General features: G+C 39.7%; 1 protein-coding gene across 6 annotated transcripts in view; it reads left to right on the top strand.

Moving 5' to 3' along the window:
* Positions 1-25,284, top strand: part of RBMS3 (RNA binding motif, single stranded interacting protein 3) — a 723,594-nt gene that overhangs the window by 565,113 nt on the left and 133,197 nt on the right. For all 6 annotated transcript variants that reach the window (XM_014937924.1, XM_014937927.1, XM_014937926.1 and 3 more), the window contains 2 exons: positions 4,836-4,993; positions 14,919-14,998. In XM_014937924.1, coding sequence (XP_014793410.1) covers positions 4,836-4,993; positions 14,919-14,998 — 238 coding nt within the window. The remainder of the gene's footprint in view (positions 1-4,835; positions 4,994-14,918; positions 14,999-25,284) is intronic.

The following is a 25,284-nucleotide window of genomic DNA, read 5'->3' as shown; positions in this document are numbered from 1 at the left end:
CCTACAGGCCAGAGGAACTGAGGTATTTGGGCTGCAACGATGGCCAGACAGGCTGGATGGGAGAAAAGTGAGTTGCACAAAACCCTGCACTTATCTGGGCAGGAGCTTCAATTGGCTTCATTTCTGTTTTCTGTTGTTGGCCCGTTCTGTGGCACTTGGTGTACCCACGCAAACTGGCACACACCAGGACTCCAGAATGTTCTCAGTCTAGGGTGTGAGGCTGTGCCAGGGTTTTGGAAGGTTGGGGCTGACTGGATGAGTTCACCTGTGTTTCTCTGAAGCTGTGGAGCAAGTGCAAGCCGTACTTGGAAAATGTGACCCTCCTTGGGTTGTCAAATGGGGGTGTCTTGGGTAAAAGGAGCTTCAGTGAGAACGGCCGGGAGCAGGCTTTTGACGGTGCCTTGAGACCGTGCTTGCAAGTTTGCGTGCCTTGAGCATGATGCTTTTGCAGCTGGCACACACAGCAGGCTCCACAGCTGCCTTCCCTTCGCGGAGCAGCAACTTGGCCTGGTCTTGTACCCATTAATTAGCCGCATTTGGCACACAAGGTCTGGGAAAGGCAGAGGAGCCGTGCTGCCACTGCAGCTAGCCCTCTGCTGCTGCCAGCGGCCCCCTCCTCCTTCGAACCCCCAGCTCTGCTTCCTCTGGGGGGGCCCTTCACATATGTAGGGGAGTAAACCTGAGAGGCTGCTGTGCTTTGGGAAGACTCTGTCAACAGGTGTGTGTCATTCCTCTGTGGTGTGGGATGAGCTTGGTGGCTCTGGTGTGGTCTGGAGCCAGGGGGAAAGTGGGACAGGGACAGTGAAGCCCAGGCAGTGGTGGGGGCTCTGCTTGGCCGGTGACCCCACTGTGGTGGCTCAAAGTCAGCAGCTGCGGGGTGTCTGAGGCACGGGTGTTTGTGGGGAACCTGTGGCATTCTGCCTCCCTACCCCTTCTGTTCCTGTCCAAAATACTAGGCAGGTAAGAGGAAAACACAGTTCTGAAGTGTCTGTGAGTACCACACGAATGACTTCCAGCTCTTTCACTGGTGACTGATCAGTCAGTCCAGTTTGGGACCAGACACAATAATAAAAGGGATTTTAGCATCCTAAGGTGGGAAGCAGCATTTTTTTAACACCTAGTGAAAAGCCATAGAAAGAACTGAATGAAGCAGAGGGAGCCTGGGCCACACTGTGTGGATCCAGACGCCACCATTGCCACCAGTTCCACAAGCTTGGGATGTGATCCTTCACTGAAGGCAAAAGCTTGACTCTCAAGTAGTTAGGATTATGAAAAGTTAGTAATGTGCAGGGTGCTTGGACTTAGGGTTCTGGTTAGGCTCATCTTGTCAACAAACAGGCACGTTTTGAACAGTAGGACACCTGCCTGTATGCCGAAAAGCTTGGCGGTTACACTGGGCCGGGGGAGCAGGTACGTCACACAGGAGCTTGGGGAATCTGGGATGAAAAGGTTCGGGGAAAACGAGGAGCATGTGTCAGCACCTCTGTACAGCTGAGGAAGATCAGGAGGAGCTCCGGTGCCAGAGGCTGGGAGGGGGAACCGAGCCTGAGGAACCGGCGCCTGTGAGGGTAAGTGGCTGTGGGGTCTGGCTGCGCCGTGGCAGGGTAGGCCGGGGCTCCCCACCGCGCCTGTAAAGCTTCTTTGGCTCCAGGCTTCATCACTGAGAAGGCATTTCATCTTGTTTTCAGTTTGTGGTGTGAGATATGGCTTCTGTGGGATGATATTTCTCTGTGAAGAAAAGGAGTATTTCTCTAAATGTTATATTTGTATAGTACGGAAAAATAACGTGGAATTTTTTTCCTTTCTTAGAAAACACTGTTGCGTTGTGGAGGTGGCATGAGTGGCCTCATCTGTCTCTCTCTCTGCTTGCAGCTCTTTTTTATCTTGTTGATAAAAGATAGGCTTGGTAAATCCTTGTGAGAGAGTGACTATGGCCTGCTGCTCTTTCATTCATCCTCAGAGTGTAGCTAAACTTTCCGCGGATATTTAAAACAACGGCATTTAATCTCTAACACAGTTAAACGGCCTATGTGTTCCTACTCCAGAAGTGAGACACATTGGCGGCAGTTCTTATTTATTTCATTTGTTTGCCCCAGCTTGAAAACTGAGTAGTCAAAAGAAAAGTTCTCATTTTAATATTCTGCAGGACTGAATTGCTTCCGTGAAAGCAAAGGCTGTTGTGCAGTTACTGATGCATAACTCTGCTTTTTTCGTATTAGTCTGTCCTTTGGTTATGGGAATCTCATCTGCATAAGACTGTTAGGTTTTTTCTAAATATTGACAAGGGATGTCAGTCTCTGAGCATGGATTGGTTGATTAATCAAAGTCCTTAACCAATGAATGGGTAGAGGTTTGCATAACGATGTGTTTGTTTCTGAAAAACTGTGCCTACTGGAATTGCAAACCTTTCTGCTTTGATTTGATTCTGTAATGCCTCTCCATTAACTGCTTCCATTGCTCACATTTTCAAAGTACTTAGTAACAATCAGATGCTTCCTAATCTCCTATATCTTTCCTTTTTGCCTGTGTCCTGTAGTAGAGGGGAAAGAAAGTAACAAGCAATAAAACTTAAATAGTTTGCACAAAGAAAAGGGGGAAAATGTGGGAAAAAATAAATAAAATTTGTTTTTCCCAAAGCTTAAAGTGTGATCTGAATCTCATATTCCTCTCTTCCTTGCCTACCTTCCCTCCGGGACTCTTTGCATTATTTTCCTTGCATTGTCAATACTGTACCAGTTCTGACCCCTCACTAATATCTTTTGGTTATTGGAGAGGAACTAGCTTTCGGATCTCTATGAATGTAAATTGAAGTGAGAGAAAGGAAGATGGCTGCAGGGAAAGATGAGTGGAAAGGGAAAGAATGTATTTCTAGATTTGGGGGTTGTAACTTCAGTTCAATTTGCAGTAGGTTTGCTATTTGTGTATGTGGTTTTCCTCTTGTCTGCTCCTTACTATTAGGTGTGGTAATAACTGGGTATATTTTTATGGACAGCAGCTTGAAAATGTGCCTACTTTGTTCTTTTATTTCTGTTTTGTAAAATAGTAGGGAATTCAGTCTGCATGGTAATGTGCTGTTTCATGGGGTAATGGGTCTGGAAATGCAAAGCTAGAATGCAGCGGGCATTAAGCAGTGTGTCCAAAGGCAAGTGTTCACAGCTCTTAGGTCAGAATCCAAATTATGCAGTAAAACAGTATTACACACCTCCTGATTTTCGGACCCTTTGGGGTATCCATTTGAAGCTTTACTTGTCCGAAAGAGCTAAAATTTGCCTTCAGCCTAGGGTAAGGGAAACCAACAACTTTCTTTGTGACTTCTGATTCTGTTATTTAGCAAAGCTAGACTTTGTTTAGTCATTCTTGTCCCTGCAAAGATGGGGTGTGTGACTCACAGCTTGAAACAATTTCTGCTTCCATTTTCGAGGCCTTAAATGTACAAGGCAGTGATGAAGCAGACATCTTGGTTCTGTCCTGTCTCCATACATCTTCTAGAAATAGGACGTGTGATTCTTTGTGTTTAACAAGACACATCTGCACTGATTTTAATGGAATGTAATTTGAAACTAGTTTAGTTAAACCAGGGCAGATGGCTGCAGGACTGTGTGTAATTTCTTCAGTGTAAGGTTGTGGTGCTGCTGCAAAATTATTATTTTGGTTTTAGGACACCTCATAGCAAAAAAAGATAATACTGTTGTCATATAAACCTCAGTATTGAACAAGTAAAAATTAATTCTGCCTATTAAAATGTGTAATGAAAAAGAATCCAAAAATCTGTCTCAAAAGACTTTGTCAGGTAAGGTTTTGTCTGGCTTACTGCACAGCATAAAGACTGTATCTTATTTTTTTGGTTATTAAGCATTAGATAAAATTCTGTAGTCATGCCTGATCAGAATCAGGCTTGTACTGACGGGTGATCAGATACTATGTAAAGCTTGTATCAATGAAAATGGAACCAGAGCCATGAAAATTTGCAAAAGCTTAAGTAAATTGATTTAGCGTAATCAGAACCTAGTTGTCTGTAGACAAGGTTTTTATTTACTGCTTTAATACACTTATTTTACATACGGCACCTATGCTTCTCTCATGTTTCTTTGCAGTAGTTCAGGAAGCAAGAATGAAAGTTGGAATGGTTGCCAAAGTTGGAAGTTTAGCCTAAAAATCCGAAATAGAACAAGAAAGCTGACTTCAAATTTGTTTTCTCAATTGTTCATACTACAGGCCTTATTGTATAAGATATTTTAATTCAGTCTGAGAATAAACATGTGACCTATCTCACTGGGACCTTAGATTGAACTGCAGAATTCCCTCCCACCCGGTTAGCTCTTGTTGCACATTATCAACCAAGACATTTCTGAGGTGGAAAAAAAGGGAAAAGATACCATGGAAAGTGTTACATGTTTTCAACCAACCTTGGTCATGATGAACAGGTTGAATGGGAAGTCTGCAGGCTGGAAGGCACATCTGCTTGAAACATGTGTTGAGTTTTATTTTCTTTATGTTAACAGTGAGCACATTTGTGGAAATCATGTTTTCTTCACAATCTGTTTGCTAAATTAGGACACAAACCCAAGAACGCTTGTGCATGAGAGTAATTTTCTAAAAATGAGTAGTGTCACTGAGTTCTGTAAGAGCAGTTGCACACAGAATTAAGCACATGCATGCAAGTTTGCAGAAATCTGTCAACTACATTGTCGTTGTGATTAGATTGCCCAGCTTTGCCTCTAATACAGCTGTAAATTCTTGCCTTGGTCCTATTTTGAGTAGCCCTCTTTGTATGAGCCATAAGCTATTCTATTGTGCTAAGCCTAACTGAGGATATTTCTCTTATTTTGTCATAGCAACAAGAGCAAGATCCCACAAATCTATACATCTCAAATTTACCCGTTTCCATGGATGAGCAGGAACTGGAGAATATGCTGAAACCCTTTGGACATGTCATATCCACCAGAATATTAAGAGATGCTAATGGAGTCAGCAGAGGAGTTGGCTTTGCCAGGTGAAACCTTTACTCTTTTTTTTTTATTAATGCACATTTTTTTGGCTTTGATCCTTTGGAAATGCTGTCTATTCCAAAACTCTGAACCCTTATATCTGTGGAAAATGCAGAACAATACCTTTATCAGATTGCGTGTCTCTTCTTTCCAACAAGCTGAAGAATACCAATGCAGAAGGATGTTCATTTCATTGCTCTAAAAAATAGTTCATTGTATGTATGTATATGTAAACGAAAATCACTAGGAATAGTGAGGTATCCATGCAGTATAAAGCTTGCATAATAATAAATGTCCTACAGCCAAAAGCACACACCTAGTGAAAAAACTGTTTAAATGCTTAGCAAAGATTTTTTAAAAGGAAAAAGTAAATTTAGCAGTTGGAAGAGAAAAGGGAGAAACTGTAACTGAAGAAACGTGGCTTCCTTGAAAGCTGCAGGGAACTCAAGCCTGTGACAAGAGCTTAAGAAGAAAGATTTGCATATAACAAGCCCTGTTGGAGTAGTAAGATATTTTAGACAGAATGGGCAACATATTATTACCATGTAGTTCATTGTCAGTACAGATAGACAAGTTTCCATGTTTACTTTCAGGGAATATTTACATAGATTCTCTTCAGCTTGAAACATTCTTAATCAAATAGTTTTCTTTTGAAAGGCTAAGGAATAGAGAGCTATATATAGAAAGGTACTGAAAAAGCAAATAAGAAGGAAAATTGCGATATATCAGTCTTCTGCTTCAAAAGTAAGGGAAAGAAAAATTTCAAATAATTGTTTCTACAGAATATTCATAACATTGTGCTTTGTAGAGGAGGCAAAAGGGCTTAGTCATCTTGCAGATTTCTTTGAAATATACCATATCTTGGTATATCATGGCACTTCTGTTAGTGTCATAGCACCACGGAGCGAAATCAGGTACAGTATGATAAGGTAGCTTGCAAGATAAGTGTTACCTTTGTCCTTGATGTGAAAGATCATCATGCGCAAAGAATGTTATGATAATACTGTCTGAATTCAAACAGAAAAAAAGCAAAACGTTTATGCTGAAGGATGAGACACTTCCTTATGCGTTCTTGCAGATAACAACATGAATTTTTCTAGCTCACTAAATATAGATGAGTGTAACTCACAGATAAATGCACATTTCTAAAAAATTACTTTGTTTGTGGAAATATATTTAATTATGTAACGCATTTCCAGAAATCTTTAGTGATGTAATTTGAAGGTTGTGTAATTCACTATGCAAATGACAGAGGGGTAAAACCTTTGCTCCACCAAAGTAGTGCACATCTCCCGTTGACTTGAATGAGGCCGGAGTTAATCCAGAGGTTTAGAACCATAGTTGAAAGCTGACTCTTGTCTTTGCGGAATTATCAACACAAGCTTTAATTGTAAGACCACCTGACCTTCTTTTTTATAAAAAAGTGCTATTTGGTATCTTTTTCCTGCATGTCAGTCCAAATAGATGAATTTGTTTAGCTTTCTTGGTGGTCTTGAAGGTTTCGTTCTAGAGTACCTACAGTGTGAGCACACACTGAGTGGGTATAAATATGGTTAGCTAGGGGATGGCAGCTGTAATTCAGTCCGGATAAGATTTCAGAAGTTTACATTCACAACCTGTGTGGTGATCCTGGCTATTATACCTTCTGACCTGGGGCCTTTTATCACAGTATATTTTGCCTGCCTGTGGAAATGCCCCATGCTGTTTAGCTAGCTCTTAGCTGAGCCACAGGAGGAAAAGTTAACTTTGTATACATCAAAAATGATGCAGCATGCAGCAATTTTGAAACTTGGTGTTTCCAAGTTATTCATTAAGCACTGTGATGATTAAAAATCACTTTTTGATTCTGCTCAATTATGTGAATTGTCAATCTCAAAATAAGTATATTCAAAAAGCAATCGGAACTAAAGACTTATGGTAGACAGCTATTGTCAGATTTTTCTCCTAAATGGGTATGATTAGCAGTTTCATAGTACTGCAGGTGGCTACTTCACCATTTACAATCCAGGTAACTTGAAATGTTCTTGGATCAAAATTATCCAAGTCATGTCTGGCCACATTAGAGTTCAGCCTCTTTTAAAGTATGAGCGTACAAAGCTAGCTCTCTTTTTAAGCTGGGAAAGTATTTCCTCTCTTTTGCATCCCTCAAAAGCAACAGAACAGATTTTCCCAAACATTCCAGAGTGTTTCACTGCGGCTTGAAAGCAACCATGGCTAGATATGTCCCAGGGGAGATTTTGGGAAGAGTTATGAACAAGGGGCCAGAGAAGAGAAGCTTTAGACTCCAACTGTGGCTCCACAGAGGTCCATCCAGTTGAATGGGAATTTGCCCTAACCTCTGGACACCCACCTCTGTCTCACCCCTTGCCTGTGCTTTGTACTTCAAAGCTGTGCTACCTGGCTCCAGGCTCTCCGTCTGCAGGGCTCACATGGCTGTTGTCATTTGGCAGCATGGGTTTCTGCTGACACCAGCAAGCAGAAGATGGGATTAAACACAGCTATTGTAGAGCAGATGAGAAAATCGGAGGAGAAGAAGGGGGAAGAAATACTTACCATAAGTAGAGAATTGGAAAAAAGAAGTGGTACAGATGAGTAACTCGGAGTTCAGTCTGTTTTAAGATTGCATGTTGAAAGAGGGAATGATGCAGTCTTGACTTTGCATAGGATTTCACCACAAGACTTAAAACTGTAGGCATTTCTCTTAAATCCCTGTTGCTGGGAGTGATCTAATGACTTCAGCATCTGATCTTTCATTTAAAAAGTGTAAGTGGATTCCTCAGAGCTTAGAACAAAAGCATAGTCCTTCAATTTAAAAAAAAAAAAGCGAAGGAAAGGCACAGAAACTGGATTTGAAGACTTTTCTCAAGATATAATTTTAAAGCTGATCTCTTATGATTTGAATTTTGTTGGTGTGAATAAAAAACAGATCAGAGGTAGTGAGTAAGTGAGAAGGTCTTTGAGGGAGGCTGGAATTACTGGATAGCATAAGGTACTGAGAGCATGGAGGGAAGTATTTCACTTCATCCTGAAGATGCGTTTATTGTACCTTATAAAGAGGTAACAGTATGCGCTGGAAGACCTGGCTTTTCACAGGCCCATAAAGGGTGAGTTCCCTATATTAAGGTGGGAGAAGATAATGCAGTAACGCAGTCAGAGTGGAGCCGAAGCAGCAGTGCTGTTTTGGCAAATGAATGGGGCAATATTTAGAGCGAGATTTCTGAGGATCAATGATGCTGCTGCTTTGGAGGCGGAGAAGTGTCAGCAGCACCAGGGAATAGAGAACATCCAGGCAGTTTAAGGATGCATTTGTGAAGAGAGGAAATGCTTTGTTCTTCCTTATTCAAGGATTTAATTGAAGGCAGTTGTAAAGGTGCTATAAATTTAGCTTGAAAAAATCCATCATCTGGGATGATAATGCAGGCTTAGATATTATGAGGATCATTCCTACTTTCAGTCAGAAGACTGATCTGTCACATCCTACATCTTAACACAGAAAATCACTTTATAATTGGATATCTTAGGTGAAACTGGAAATCCCAAACATGCCCCAAAGACTTTGTATGATATCCACAAACTATTCCAGAGTCTTTGGTGATACATTTCCATTGAAAAGCCTCCTTGGAATGGGATCACAGCATCACTGCAGGATGCTCACGAGGTCTGGTGGAGAATGTATCTCCAAGACCTTCACATTCCCATCTGTCATTGCAACCTGTACCAAATTTTGGTAGACTCATTACCTCTGTAAGAAAATTGCCAGGTATGGAGTTGCACTTTTAGCAAGCAGCAAACTCCAGAGAGGGACAGGTAGGGTAGGATCCTAGGACAAATATCAGTGGAACATGAAAATGGATATGAAGCCCTTAAAGGTGAAGAGGGAGGAACAAGGAAAGTTAGGAGCCATGAGCTAATTCGGCTGAGCAACTTTCATAGTCCAAGCCCAAAGTACAGTGATTTTAATTGAAGAACTCCTTGGAACATGGAAAAAGGGGCAAGGAGGCATTGGGATATACCTTAGGGGAGGGGCTTACTAATACCACTGAATCAATTAAATAAAAATTGCATTTTATAATCCCACAGTAAAATATCATTCAAGTATTATTTAAGAATCCTCCCTATAGAGATAGTAATATTAATAATACCGTGCATATGTGTACTAAGCTCAGCTAAACAGCAGAACAAGCATTTTATAGGTCCTTTTAAATGATAAGGTGCAAAGAAAGAGTTAGAAACCACTAACTTTTTTTATTTTGTTTGCTGTCTTGTAACTTAAAACGACCTTGCAAGACTCACCCCCCGAGCGACATTTTACAACGAAGTCATAAGCCTCTGAAAACAGAAATTTATGATGGAAATGCTGACAGTCAGACAGTCAAGTATTGCACTGCTGGCGGGCACCAGTATAATACTCAACCTGAGACTGTGAAGACAGTAGCATAAATCAGCCAGGGTCTAGGTGGAAATGGCTGTGTGTTCATGCTATTCTTTTCCAGTAACATGAGAAAATTTGTCCAACACAAACTGTCATAAAATAACGTTATGATGCTGTTCCCAGTAAAGGACCGAAGTCAAAAGATTCTCAATTAGCTGTCTCAGTCATCTCAGAGCAAAAGGATATAGCGAGGAGATACTTTCATCCCTTTGTGACAGAGCTGGCGTGTCTGTAGTGGAGCATTTACCTTTTTTGTTGTTAGGAGTTTGGGCTTCATCCTTGTCTTTTCCCTACCTTGTTCTTCTGGAAGAGCTTTCAATGGGATGCTTTCCTGTTGCCTACATATGTTTTCTATTAAACTTATCTCCTGCTTGTCTGTGTTTTATATGTCTTAAATTTAGTTTTAGAAATCATATTCAAGTCAACAACTGAAAGGGAGCGACAGAAAATGGGAAACAAGAATATGAGCCTCCACAGGATGATCATCCTATTTATAGAAATTTTGCATAGATTTCAGTAGGTGTGGATGTGCTCCATTTTCCACTGAATCAAATCAGGAGAGCCAAGCACTTATTTTCTATGTTTTTTTTTTCTTCAAAGGGAGCTGTTCATCTTTCAGGGTTTTTCAGGATAACCTAGGTGTCATTTAGTTATATTGGATTTCTTCTGAAGCAAAGAGGTTTCTCCATGGAGAGAACTGTAGCTCTGTGCAGAGATACTCACTCAGGTAGCTCAAAACAGTCACCTTGGCATGATGGGTCATGCTGCAAGCTATATTATGGACCATATCCACAGGGAAGAGGACTCTATCCTGTCCTCACTGGAGCAGTTTCTGCAGACTTTGTATATTCATCTAAGATAGTAAACAACCTCCTGTTGTTCGTGCAAACAGGACTGAACGTGAAGAATGTACAGGCAAGACATGTTTTATGAGCAATGAGGAGAACTTGTCAAAATTAATCTCTCTTCCTAGGCTGTATATGACAAAGGGAATAGTTTTTCCAGCATAAAATGGATGCAAACCAAAAACCACAAACATCTTGGAGCAGTCTCTTACCAGCTGAACAGTTGGGGACATAAGACACCTAAGACACTTACAGTAGAGAAGAAAATCCCAAGTTACAGCCATAGCAGTGTCTTAGAATGACTGGAATTTAATTTAAATTAGTGAAATAAATTAAAGGAATTAGCAAACGTTGCCATAGAAGGATGAAGAGCAGAACATAACAAGGTGCTAAGAAACCTCAGACTAATCAAACCGATCTTGCAGCTTTAGAGTATTTAAGACCTGACGATCATTTCCCCTGACCTCTTTTATATCACAGTCAGGTGAAGTACTCCCAGTTACCTAATATTGAGATAATACTTGTCTTGTACTAAAATACAACTTTCAGAAGTGATCAACGAGAAAAAGAAAGCCACCTCTTTTCTATCTGATGTGTGTCAGTGGATCATCTTCCTTGCAGTTATACCTTTCTCCTTAATTTCTCTTTCAAATGTATCTGGTGCTTGTCACTACTCCACTGTATATTCTAGTTATGGCCTCAGTTCTTTGGACTCCTCTGCTGTATAACACTGCTACTACCTACCTACTTCCATCTTTGGAAAATGTCTTAAATAGTAAAGAAACATTGCTCCCCAAGATTTATTGGCCCTGCTCTTACAAATATAAGAAAACAACAATAGTCATATGCTGATCATAACGTAAATGTGGTAGTAACAATTTAATCTTTAAATATTTACTCTAGATATAAAAACATAGTTCTGATTCTCATTTACATTATTAAGCAAAGTGACTACAGGGTATACATAAACCAAATCCACATTTTACCATTAACTGGTAATTATATGGTACTAAATATTTCTCATGTAATAATTATGTAATCATCATGCTATCCCTTGTATATAAATTTTATAAAGTTGTTTCTTGACACTGCATCAATCTTCATAATAAGCATGTGCAAGAGCTTTCATTTTTTAAAAAAATTCCTTTTCCCTTTTTTTTTTTTTTTTCCATGGTAAAGATTCCCTATTACTTATAACAACATATAATGACTACTTTGGAGCCACTGTCGTCTGTAGAGAGACTAATATACATTTTTTAAATGACCTAAAATAAATATTTAGTAGCAAGATGTGAACATCGAATTATTTGGTTGTGACACTTACTTAACCACCGCCAATTTTTTCATTCTTTTACTAATCATAATAAAATATCTTAAATTTGCAAACTATGCCAAGAAAAAAAATTAATAAAATCAGTTTTTCCTTTTCAGATTTTTTTAAAATTCACTTCCTTTCCAATTGGATAGAATATAGACAGTCTAGTTACTCATATTGTATTTTGGAACATTACAACTTAGTTTCCAGAACATGGAAATATATAGGAAGATAAAATAAAAATAAATTGAAAGGTGAAAATAAATTCTCACAGTTTTTTTAGTTTCTTTGTTTTAGATCATTATCTGTGCCTTTGAAAATACCGTAAGATTCTGGCATGTGGCTTTGATAAGTTTTTTTCTGCAGTGTATTTCCTGATTCAAAATAATACTCAGATGCATTATAGTTATCTCTAAATTGCATTTAAATATGAATTATCTAAGATCCTATTAGGAGCCCCACCAAAAACGTACTGTTGAAGGAAATTTGAAAATGATACTTTGTGAATGATCTGAGCAAGAGCGTATTTCTATTACCCCATGAAGCTGATGTTCTCCCCTTTCCAGCAGGAGAGTTGAATATCGGTATCTTTCAATAGAAGATTTTGAAACATCTAAGATCTTCATCTTTTCTCCAGAATATTATCAATTACCACATTTTTGTTCTATTGTTTATGAAAAAAAAAAAAAAAGGATTTAAGAGTGCTCTTCCCCCAAGTTTATCTATGCTCTGATGATGTTCTTTTGTAGAAAACCTGTCCCTTGGAGGCTTTTAACATGAAACATTCCTGTTAGTGGTATTTTTTTTTAAATACCAGTCTCAACTAACATTTCTATTTAAGATGAGGATAAATTAATGACGAAAAGCATATTTTGTCCATCCCACCGAGTTTCCAAACACATTCTGCAATAAAAGGTGTACCACAGATTTTTAAAGAAAGGGTATTTATTAGTGTGGACCTAAGAAAAGTATATTTTTACCTGACCTCTTCCCAGATACGGCTAGTCTTTGTGGCCAAAAGAAGTAAGAAGAGAAAGAGGAATATCTGAATTGATATGTGCAGATAGGTTCAGCCTCTGGGTAGGAGCCTGCCATAGACATTGCCACCTAAAAGGTTGATGTTGATCAGAGTTTTAACTAAACTAAACCTGGGGTCTTGTGATGGCAAGTATCAGATGATTTCAGTAATACATCTTCTTGTTCTCTACCACTGATTCTTCCCAGACAGCCAGTGAGCTAATCATCCTGAAGAACACAATTTGAAAGGGTTATTTTTTAAAAAAAACTGGTACTGTGGACAAGTGAAAAAAATACTCAGGTGGCCCTGGGATAGATACATGTCTGATTAGCGAGCGGCTGCCGGGCCAGCCTCGGCACGGCCGGGAGGAGGCTCTGCCCCAGAGAGACAGGGTGCAGAAAGCAGACGGAGACTCAGGTAGGAAAGAGGAGGGATGGATGCAGTTGTTACTCAGCAACACATCTGAAGGGAACGTGTATAGACAGCTTTGTCTGTTGTGCTGCCTTTTCAAACTGAGTCGATAATGCCAGTGTCGGTTTCAAGCGAAGCGTGTGCCAGATTACAGATAGCTAGCAATGGCATTTGAGAGCCGTTAATTGTGAAACTTGAGAAGAAAATGTGCACATTCTTTTCCAGAGTGCTATTCGAATGACGGCCTTTTTATCCCAGAACACTGTGGGTTTCACTTTTATTCTCTTCCCACATAAAATGCATGAAGTGCACTGAGTCTTTTTCACTTGGCAGCTTATATATTGCATTCTTTGCAGGGACTGCTTTGGCTTGTTAAAATGCGCCCCATGTATTAAAATGAAATTGTCACTGCTGTGTGGTGCAACATAACATGGTTTGACACTAAGCGCCTGCAGCTACAGAAAACAGACTTTTATTGCATTTATTCTTTCAGAGACAAGAGTCTCTAAAGGCTCGGTGCAGACATTCGCTTAGTTAAATCTGAATGAAGCCAAAGTGAACAATCTATGTTGCTGTCTTTGTGCTTGTAGAAATGGCCGAGCCCACATGGTATGCACTGATACAACCTGGAAGGGACAATTTTTAATGTTTCCGCCTGAAACAAACTGACAAAAGACTTTGGCTTGCTCAGAGAATCAATTAGGCAATCAGGAGTTTTGTTAGGAGTTTGTTTTTGGGGGATTTTTTAGGTTATTTTTTATGGCGGTGGGGTCATTCTTTGAAATCTGGCAAATTTACACCGTAGGAGACAAACTACTGCTCTAAACTCTGTGAGCTACGTGGAATGCATGTTACTCTTTTCCAAAACCATGTGACAGGAAGGGTGTTGGTTAAATTAATTTAAAAGATCTCGCCTGGTGAGAAGTAAGCAATGTTTATGTCAGTGGATTTATTTTACGGAGAGTACTTGGGGGTATGTACTAGTGTATTGAAGGAGCACTGAATTTGGGTGTTAAACACAATTTTTCTGAGAAAAACAAAAGCATTATGATTTTTTTTCTCTATTACTAGCTTTCAATTTCTCTCTTTCCTCTCTTCACGTGTTGCTATACCCACTTTGTAGCAAGTCAGCTGTTCTCTGTGGTTACAAGACCTGAAAAAATGATGAATTCCCTGATGTGGTATAACCATGGTTTTGGATTTGACTAGTAGCGTTGTATTCTTTACAGTTTCTTCAATAATATATGTAGTAGTTCACTGTAATGCTCTAATATCTCAATGCTGAAAGTTATCTTGAGGTCATAGGAGATGAACAGTAAGGCATTTCACCTGCTAGTATTACATGTAAATTACTCTCCACTCAAAATTTGGCTTTATGTTGTAATGAGCGTGTATGCATTGTCTTTGATTTTGCTATACAGTCTGTCTTTGCAGTATTTTTTTGACAGTCTAATCTTTAATAATTATTGCTCAATCCTCTGAGTTTTTTCTCCAAATCCTGTATATTCTTTTTTCATGCCATTTGAAGTTATTTTGGGTGCTCAAGGAATCTAGAAACATGTCCTTTGCCTTTCCAAGCAGCACATGAGAGCATAAAGAGTGTCCTTGTTCAGGGTGATCCCCTGGAGCCAAAAGGGGACTGTTCATTGACACTGCGGCGGCTCACACGCAGCCGGGAGCACAGCTGCACGCTTTGAGGGTGGCAGGTCCTTCTCGCAAGCCACACCGTACCATAATGAGCTCAACCAGTTTCTCTGCAGAAATCAGCAAGAACAGCTTTGAAGATTTCTTTCCGCATCTGTGCTTGTCCTTTTTTTCTCCTTTTGCTTTTTGTTTTTGCTGACTGAGCGCTTTCATAACAGTCTGGTAACACGTATTGCCTCTGCCCCCTTCCTACTCTCTTTTCCAGAATGGAGTCTACAGAAAAATGTGAAGTAGTAATTCAACATTTTAATGGCAAATATCTGAAAACCCCACCTGGTCTACCAGGTAAGTCTAGTCACCATTATGAAATTTAAAATTCACTGAAGAGTTTAGAATGCAGAAATGCAGGAATTTATGTTGATTAATTATTAATTATAATACTGGCCCTACTAAGAGGGCATACAACTGCTCTGATTGAAGACTGTCCTTTATGACCCATAGTGACTTCTTCCTTGCCCAAGCTTGTGTTATTCAAGCATTTATGCTTGACAGCAGTAAGTTTAAGTACAGATAAAAATCATGTTGTATTACTGTGTTTTTTGCTTTTAAACATATATATTGTGTGTGACTTTTTTCCAATTAGAGCAAAGGCCACATAAGTAAGTGCCAGTGCTTTTCTAACAAACTAGGAATATGACTAGGTCTGCAACTACTCTATAGTTTGTAAAATAGCCTGGATTTTGGGTTGTAGTAAATTTTGGGTTGTAGTAAATTTGTATTCCTTACAGTTACTAGCTAGTGTTACTACTTACTGTTACTAATACTAAAAGCAACAGCTCTTAATACTAACCGAGGATATGTCAGATATTAAGAGATTCTATAGCATTTGTACTTGCCATAACTTAATGAAATCCTGCCATTTTCTGACAATACCCATAGAATACATTGATTGGTATGACCATGCCACATTGAAAGCTGAGTACCAGCCAGTATTTTGCTTATGAAATCTTCATCTGTCATCTATGTGGCCATCAGCTGTGCAAAGTTTAGTGATCAGTTGCCTGATTCTTAGTGCTTGACAGTACCTCCTCAAGGCCACAAATCTGCAAAGATGTTTCCCTCACATTGTCTGAAGAGCTATGTTCAGTGAGCAGGAAGTTCTTATGCTATCTCTTTTTTTAAAAAAAAAAGCAACAACTTCCATTAAACTATTGCCTTTTTTGGGTACTTTTGTTGAATTACTTCGTATTTGTTCCCTGGTTCTTTATGCAGAAGATGTACTAAATACTCTAATTAAATGAGAGCAATCTGCACGGCTATTGTGTACAGTAATTGAATGCTGCAATGTACATGTAAATTCTAGCCAGATCACCTTCATGAAAGAGTATAAAACTTTTAGTACAAGCTGCAAGGCTCCATTTTATGGATTTATGTTTCAAAAGTAGTCACTGACAATTTTTCTCAACACCATCTAATGAAGTAAACCACCAACTTTGTGAAGTACAGCAGACTCTGGCTGCATAGAACAGTGGGCAAAGCAACATAGGCAGAGACCTTAAACCTTTGGCATGCCTTACTGTATGCATGCATTGAGTCCCAGTGGTAATCTGTTTAATATGATAGCAACACCCAATGGAAAGAGTGTGCATAGCAAGGAATCAGTAAGTGCAGCTTCATCATTAAAACTCCGTGATCACATTCCTGGTTGTCTCAGAGAGAACACACACAGAGATAAAGCAGAATATTCTTGCCGTGCCTGCAAGAGGCAAAAAGGCTACACGGTAAAGAATGAAAACTAGCAGTTGAAAATAATTTTCTTTTTTTTTAAAGAAAAATTTAAATTGGTCAGGAATATACTGGGTATTCAACGTGAACGATGTGGGGCATCAGTATGGGAATCTTGGTAAGATAGTGTGATTACTTACTTTTGTTCCAAGAGATACACTGAAATTGGATTTTAGTGGTTATAACTTTGGCTGTTTTCTCAGTTAAAGGGCATGAATCAGCTCTTAGTTTCCTGAAGAAGGTCTCCATGTGGGAAAATTGTCTGTTATGTTTCTCTCGTGATTGTTGTGATCAGATGGCATTTAGTTGCAAGGATGATCTGGGAAGTGACTATTTTAAGAGTTTTCATTTACCTGAGTACCGTTCAGATGCAGATGGAGCATAATGCAGCTTGGGGCAAAGCCACTGAACTCACTCAACTATGCACTAGATACCTGTAAGATCCTGTTTTGTTCTCCATTTTTTAAGTAACAGATTTTGTAGCTCCAAACACAGATAATTAGATGTTACTGTATTGTATTTAATCCATGTAAAAGAGAATTTTTGTACCTTGTTATTGGAGTAAGGCACTCTTTAAATCCATATTTAAAAGATTTTTTTTATTATTCATTCCTCCTCTTTTTAAGAAGCCAGAGGACAAACACAATCACTGGAGCAGTCAAGTCCATTCCAGTGACATTGGCCACTCATATTCATTTACTTTTGGTCCATTAAAAAAAAAAAACCTAGGTCTGCATGTTTCTTCTTCTTGATGTAGTTTCCTGTTAGAGCTTCTACTCACTTTGTACATCTGTACTATGAACCTGTGTTTAAGCCTCTCAGCAAAGATAGAAGCATCTTGCTTTATCCCCCTCCTGGCAGTTGCTTATCTTGCTGCATGGAGAAGGAAGGAAAATCAAGTCTCCTAGTGTACTTGGAAAATCACAATCAGAGTCTGAAAATTATCCTCCCAGCATCTCAGTAATTGGCATAGAAAGGAAATAATCTCTAGTTATTGCTGTGACCTCTTTATGGATTTCAGTTTAAAAATGAGGAACTGGAGAACATTAGCGGAAGTATGCAACACTATGTGTTATTAACCTCTACTGCTCAAGGCATGATCTTACTGCAAGAGAGAATTAATCAATCCTTTTAGGGTTAAATTAAATTGATTTAGGATTTTCAGCTGGATTTCTTTCAGGCATAGCAGTGAACTGGGAGGGTTTTACATTTTTGTCCAAATCTCTTCTCACCCAAGCTCTGATGTTCTAGTTCACGCTTGCCAGCTAGTAACAGGTTGTGTGAGGCCCATCAAGAAAGAAATCAGCCTGGCTGCGGGCCATTTTGTACTACTCTGGCTCCTGAGGCAGTGGAATTATGGACCAGACAGACCGCTTTGGCAGCTACCTTCCGTCCGTGCCGTCTCCCCTAGCTGTGTTCCCCGAGATGTGATCTTGGTGACACAGCAGGATATATGTGTGTGGAAATACCATGTCTGTAGGATGCAATGTTCACACGTTATGGGGGAGGTTATGCATGGTTAACAAGACATGATGCAAGAAGGACTGGAGTAGGCAGCTTTCACATGGTGCTGAGCAGCCCATCAAAAAGACTGGGCACCACAGCTCTGGCTTTCATAATGAACATCACATGGACTGAGACTTCGTTATATCCTCCCAAAGAGTTATCTCAAACATTCAGTTTGAATACAGAGCTCTTTCCCGACTAGTTTTTCCTTGGCAAATGAGATTTAAATGTAATTTGATGTATTTTTTTGTTGGGAATAAGATAGGAATTACAGGAGAGTCACTATTGTGTACCTGTGTGTTTGGCTGTGGCCAAGAGTCTCACATATAAGCTGGTCCAGGCTGACAATATGTCATGAAAGGGTAAAGCAGTGTTCTATCTGCAAGGAAGGGAGGGCACACAGGGCACTGGAGGCTCTGTATTCTGTATGTTCCAGAGGGAACACTAAATCATTCCTTGTTAGACTTTCTAACTTCAGCTACTGTCTGTTGTCTCCTTAAATACTGTAGAACTGAGCAGTTGCAGCTCCAGACCACTCTGCTTCAACTCAATGACAATGTAGAGGTTATTTTCTGGCACATGAAATGTTTTGCTGGTCAGATGTGTAACGCCTAGGTAAATTGAGCAGTATTACATCTATATTAGTGAATTATTCTTGCTAAGGGTGCTTCTCTGTCCAACTCCTTGGCTTTGTTCCATTCCAATGGGAATTGTTCCACTGACTTTCTCAACGGGTAAGCATTTCATGATGTTCAGCCTTAGATATACAGTGCAAGATAATTGGTTGTCCCATACATAATTAGTTAATATCTTTGCATTTCTTCCAGACTGAGAAAGTACAGTTGTCTCCAGAAATCTGAAAACTCTTAGTGCTTGTCAGATTCCATGTGAACTTCATGAATATTCAGAGTATTTTTTTCTGTTTGTTTTTGTTTTCCCCCTGTCAGCACTGCTTTTCTGAGATAAATAGACCAGGGTCTACTGGGTATATTTTCTTCCTATAGAGAGTGCAGCCCTGCATGAAACTAATTGTATGGGCCCTGTGTTGCCACTCTGAAAGAGAAGTCAGCAAATGAACACATGAGACTGTAGTACCTCTCCATCAGGATGTGAAGAGCACTGTTAGTGATGAAGGTAGCTCACACACAGTCTTTCGGTGCCGTATCTCTCTTTTTTGGCAAATGGAGGACTTCATATGAAGTCTTGTGGATCCATCACATGTTGCAATCACATGTTCAAGTAAAAATTCCTAGCTTTTCTGTCAGTAACAAATTGATTTATCTTTGGATGGGCAAGCTTAGGGTACAGTCTTTGCATAGAGTTTTTGTTCAGCTCTCAGTTACTTGAATGTCTTTAAAAAACTTAATTTTCTCTTTTTGAAGAAATGCAAAGACTTAACAAGTTCTTACTTTTCTCTCTGGAATTTCACAGGAACATGCCTCAATTATGGTAATTATCCTCTGCTGATCTGTCCATTATGCTCCCTCACAGCATTTTCTAGTCATTATAGTACTTCCTAAATTTTGTTTGCTTTGTAAATACTTTTGGCTGTCAGAGGACATTGAGCCAATTCCTATCTCAGGGAAAATTTCAAGGAGGTGAGACACATGAATGCTACACCGCACAGTCAAGAATCTTCATCTTTCATGTTAGCTCTGTGTGGCTTTTATTGCTAATTTTATTGCCAAGTTACAAATATCTGACAAAAAGAAGAGGGAAGTACTATTCTTGTGTAAATTTATAATCCCACAAGTAGCAAGTGATGATGGCATTTTGGGACTGACTCTTACTAGAGCAGAAACTCTTAAATATAAAAAAATTATCTGCAACAATACAGATGTATTTCCAAATACCTCATATCTTGCGTTAATCATTATTTCCCATGCATTTTTTCTCTTGAAAATGGCCCAAGCACTGCATTCTACGGACTCATTTAAACAGAATGAATAACTATTTTCTGCCTCTCTCCTTAGTTTAAATATTTCTCTTAGGTAATTTCTTAGATTCTACAGCCACGGAGAGTAAATTCAAATATTTAATCTTCTACTTCAGAGACTAGACTTAGAACACGGAATAATGCATTTAGAGGAACGTGTTTTCTGGGAGATTGTGTCTATAACGGTCATGAGAAAACAGTATTCTAGTTGAGGGTTAACTGTGCAGTGGATAGTAGTAACATTTTACATTGTTTTTCTCTTAGTGGATGAACGAACCATATCTTGTTTGTCATTAGTGTTGCTGTAAATTGTTTTTCTGATTGAATGAACTTAAAATGTTTTGTTTGATAACTTTTCAGCCCCTTTATCTTAGTTTGGTGCTTTATCTTTTTATCTAATTCTCTTCACTTACATGCATAAAGCACTGAAAACCTCTTCCAAAACTATTCTTGGTGAGTTTAGCTTGCTTTATCAAGGTGATACATTACTATAAATATCCATGTCTTTCTGTCTAGCTCTCCGTATATATGTATTTGACATTTTAAACAAGACAAAACAGCAGCCAAAGGTAGAAACTAGATATTGGTTTGTAGTTAGCGTACAACAAATGTTTTAAGTACAGAGAACTTAGACAGAATAAAGGGTATTCTGCAAGGTTTGGTACTGGTAATATTCAGTGGAGTTGGTTTAAAAAGGGGGTTATCTTTTACATATTCTTATCCTCAGATATTATCTTTATTCAAAAAACCAAAATTCCCTCTCTTGTGTCCTCAGTTCCTTTAATGTAGATGGTGTTAATGTTATCTGAATCTTTTATATTGTCTACCTTTTAAGAATTCAGTTCTGTAAATATTTTCATTGTTATCTGCTGGCTGCAGTATATAAATCCTTCCCTGCTGTATCAGAAAATATGATCCATGTAAAAACCTTTGTAAAAAAATCACTGTTTAACAAATTTTCTATTTCTTTATCCTGTTTCCAGTTTCTGGCTGTCATTTTTTATGGAATTGCTGTTATCTTTCGCTTTCTTTGCTCCATGAATGCACATGCCCAGCTCATTGCTAGCAGAAATTTCTTTTATGTCTCGAACCCTCTAAACATCCTTTTAACTTCTGTCAGTTCCCAGTCTTCATTTTTGACTGAGAATTAAAATCTTTAATACCTTCTGTTACTATTGTTCTTGAGTCCTGGTGATGACCATGAGGCCACTGTAACTCCTCCTGCTTTGGACCAGTTCCCAGATCACATAGGCTTTGCAGGAGACAATCACAGAATCATAGAATCATAGAATTGTCCAGGCCAGAAGGGACCTCCAAAGGTCATCTAGTCCAAACCCCCCACAGTCAGCAGGGACACCCCCACCTAGACCTCATGAGGTTCACCTGGCCCCACCTCTCCAGCCTGTCCAGGTCCTTCTGGATGACATTCCATCCCTCTGGTGTATCGACAACACCACACAGCTTGGTGTCATCTGCAAACTTGCTGATTGTGCCTTTAATCCCTCTGTCTATATCATTGATAAAAATGTTAAACAGTATCGGTCCCAGCACACACCCTTGAGGAACACCACTTGTCGCTGCTCTCCATCTGGACTTCAAGCCATTGAGTACCACCCTCTGGATACGACCGTCCAGCCAGTTCCTTATCCACTGAACAGTCCACCCATCAAATCCGTACCTCTCCAATTTGGCAAGCAGGATGTTGTGGGGGACCATGTCAAAGGCCTTACAGAAGTCCAGATAGATCACATCCATAGGTCGTCCCTTATCTACTGACCTAGTCACCTTATCATAGAAGGCCACTAGGTTAGTCAGGCAGGACCTGCCCCTAGTAAAGCCATGTTGGCTGTCCTGAATCACCTCCCTGTCCTTCATGTGCCCAAGCATGGCATCTAGAAGGATCTGTTCCATGATCTTCCCAGGCACAGAGGTGAGGCTGACAGGTCGGTAGTTCCCAGGGTCCTCCTTTCTACCCTTTTTAAAAATGGCTCTGATGTTCCCCAATATCATAAAGATAGACTTACTAATTAGGAAGCTATAGAATGGGTACTGAATTAGTAGAAAATACAAAACCTTTTGCTTAGGAAGCAGTTTGCTGGTTAGGTCTCTGTGGCTTTGTTTTGTGACTCATGGAGGCTTCTGTGGTGTGGCCAGCCTTGTAAGTGCTGCACGTTCTGCTCTCCCATTTAGAGCCATGGCTGTCACACACCACCAACAGAGGCTCCTGGCCTTGCCTTCCTTCTGGTACGAGCCAAATATTGCTTGTAGTTAATCCAGCCGGTACCGAGTCTTCAGTCATAGATCTCTAATAGGTTATGGCTTCAGCTGAAATCAAGTGTTTCTTGGGCTGTACCCGTCCTTTCAAAGACAGCCTTTAAAAGTCAGACCATATTTGTGTTGCTTCGTGGCATTGTTGAGAATTTCAAATGTGAAGTGTGTCATTTTGTATCACTGAACAAGACACGTTTATCTGTCTTTAGCTCCTTTTTTATTTCTCCAGGATTTTGTTTATGCAACCTTCAGTTGTCCTTAGTGTGCGACGGTTGTGTAGATGACTCTGGTTTCATAGCACATATTTCCATGTCTTTCTGCCAAGATCATTCCGAATTTCCTAGATTTATTTGATTTTGAAGATTGTATATTCTTAAGGTAAGGGATACTTTCTAGGAAAAAAAAAAAAGTTCCCCTGTATACACAAGACTTGACCTCGTTTCCATTTAGCTCAAACAAAGATTGCTATTAACTAGCAGGATACCAAATGAGATGTTTACCCAGTAAACCCCAATAGCTGGTATGCACTTATTTCTTGGAGGAACACGAGTTGAACTAATTTGTATTTCAGATATTAGCAGGTGTGTATCAGTGCTGAATCACGTAGTTTGGGCTCGTCAGGGAATTTGTGTGAAAGAAGATGAAGTGCTGACATTGTCTAAAGTCTGCTTTTCCAGAAATATATAAAGATGTTGATGACGGGGACAGTCTCAAAGATCTGATGTGCTACATATTTATGCCTTGTCTTATTTGAGCATGTACTGGTCTGTAAGTTCTTAGGAAAAGAACCATATCTGTTTGTATTTTAAATAACCGTATTATGAAATACTGACTTTTGTAATCTGGCTGTATAATTATTGAGAAATAAGGTCAGTTTGTTTGTGGTATTGCAGTGATTCAGGTTGTGATGTATAAAACAGCATTACTGCAATTTGGATTAAGATCTTTCACTTGGTTTATAAGATTGAAGTTAGAAAACAATATAGCATATAAATGAGAAAAGATCAGTCCCTGTTTCTTTCTGTGGCAGTATCACCTGTCATATCTTTCTTAAGATTTCCAGAAGTCTGCAGCATAAATGGAGAATTGCATTCCTTCATTCCTTTTTCATTTGTAATATCTAGTGGTAATGAACTGTGTCACAGTTTATCTAAACTAATTTTAATATATACATTTTTTTCTTTTAACTCAAAGTGTATTTTTGCTTTGAAGAGTGACTGTGTAAATCTTCTAATTCAGCAAATTCATTCCCTTTATATACAATGGCAGATATATTTGGTTATGAATAAAAAAATCTCTTCTGTGTGTTGCTGCTGCATAACCAGCACAGCTGAGAGCGTGTGCACTGAATTCTGTCGTGCCTCATACATCAGCAGGAGAAGTGTCGACAAGTTTCTGGTCCAGGGACAGTGCTGTTCCTTGGATGCACTTGTAAAATCCAAGAGGAGACAGACGAGTTGCGCAGGTGTTACGGCAGGCAAAATTTATGAGCCAGAAAGATTCACAGCTTGAATTTCAGATTGGTTAGGTCTAAAGGGCTGGCAATTTAAAACAAAGCAAAACAAACAAATAAAAACATGCAGATCAAAGCATGAAACAATGAGGAACATTGTAAAGTCATTTGTACATGATTCAGATTTCAGGGAGGAATTCTGTTTTTGCATCAACTGTGGCCAGCAGTGGCATAACTCCTCCTGTTTCTTCCTCTCCTGCATTACTTTATTAGTCCCTTCAGGACACTTTAAATGACAGAGTACATCTGCTTTGCAGGCCCTACTGCTGCAGTATAGTGTTGTCACACCTGAGCCAGCTAGTTTAAAACTCATTTGAAAAGCTAACTGAGCAAGGGTATCAGTCTAACTGAGTGCAGACTAACCGCTTTGAGCTCGTGGTATGTTGTGCTCAGTAATATCCAGCAAGTCGTTTACACAATATTTTTGTTTTGGTTTGTTTTTTTAACCTGAGGGGAATTATTTCCCTTTCAGCCCTTTCATAGAAAAATTCTTCCTTTCTTCTTCCTTTCTCCGTCCCTCCCACTGTTCCACTTGCTTTCACATTAAACATTTTTAAATGTGAAGTATAGAGCAGTTTAAGTCAGAAGTTTCAGTTGGAACCTTTGCCCTGTAAATTCCGGTTAACAGGAACGCAGAAGTTTTACTGAGGCTTTACAATGTACAAATAGATATTTTCGACGGACTCCTTTGGGCATCCATATTTCAGCCAGAAGTGGAAGCCTCTGGGATTGGACTTTTCAGATGTCCCAATAAAATCAGAGCATCGATTTTTCATGCATTTTGGAATGCTGCTGTAAATCAGTAAGTGTCCAGGTGATGTGTGCCTGGTCTGTGCTGCCTGCAGGGCTCAGTGGGGACATGGCTACTGCTGTCTTTGAGCTTGCGTGGGCAGCAGGCAGCCTCATGGAGGCTCTCAGGAGGCTTTGCTCCATCAGGGCTAGTACGGAGCGCTTTCTTCAAGTGCATTTTTACTGGCAGAGCTTGTAAAAAATTAGGTGGTTTGAAAGAGACGATATGTATTCAAACTTCTGAGTGCTTTTGTGAACAGAAGTCAGCCCACGGGTGCTGACGCTCCCGTAAGCGTTTTGGGAGAAATTTGGTGTTGGTGCCTTTAGGAAGGAGTGTGTAGCGAGAAAGGGAGGTAGCGAGAGAGGGAATGCATGCATTACAAGAAAGGAGTACATGGGGATTGTCCTCCCTTCCTGGTCTTGCCTTTCTGCTGCTTTTGCTCGCTCCCTGTCTCCCTTCAAACCTAAACCTTTCCCTGCCACCAGAGGAGCATTGAGGACTCTTCTGCAGGGCTCCCCCCCTGTGAGAGCATGAAGTGGCATGAAGTGTCTGAAGTAGCGTGTGAAGATCTTTCCCTTTGTGATTCATCCAGACAAAGTAAGATGAGCGGTATCACAACAGCACTTTCCATATGTTTTGAATACCAAGAGCCTCTTGCGTTATTGAAGTCTCTCTCTCCCCCTTCTCCTCAAACGGTAGTGCACAACAGAGAAAAGCAATTCAGCCTAAAAGCAGTGGGAAAGCAGGAGGCTAACATTTTGTTTGACTTTTTTTTTTTTTTTTTTTTTTTTTTTTCCCGTGCCCCCAAAAAAATTGCTATGGTGCGGGTC

This window comes from Calidris pugnax, unplaced genomic scaffold, assembly GCF_001431845.1.
Source record: "Calidris pugnax isolate Ruff unplaced genomic scaffold, ASM143184v1 scaffold11, whole genome shotgun sequence".
NCBI classification, from domain to species: domain Eukaryota; kingdom Metazoa; phylum Chordata; class Aves; order Charadriiformes; family Scolopacidae; genus Calidris; species Calidris pugnax.
The sequence above is the reverse complement of the archived record's forward strand: the minus strand, read 5'-3'. Positions and strand labels throughout refer to the sequence as shown.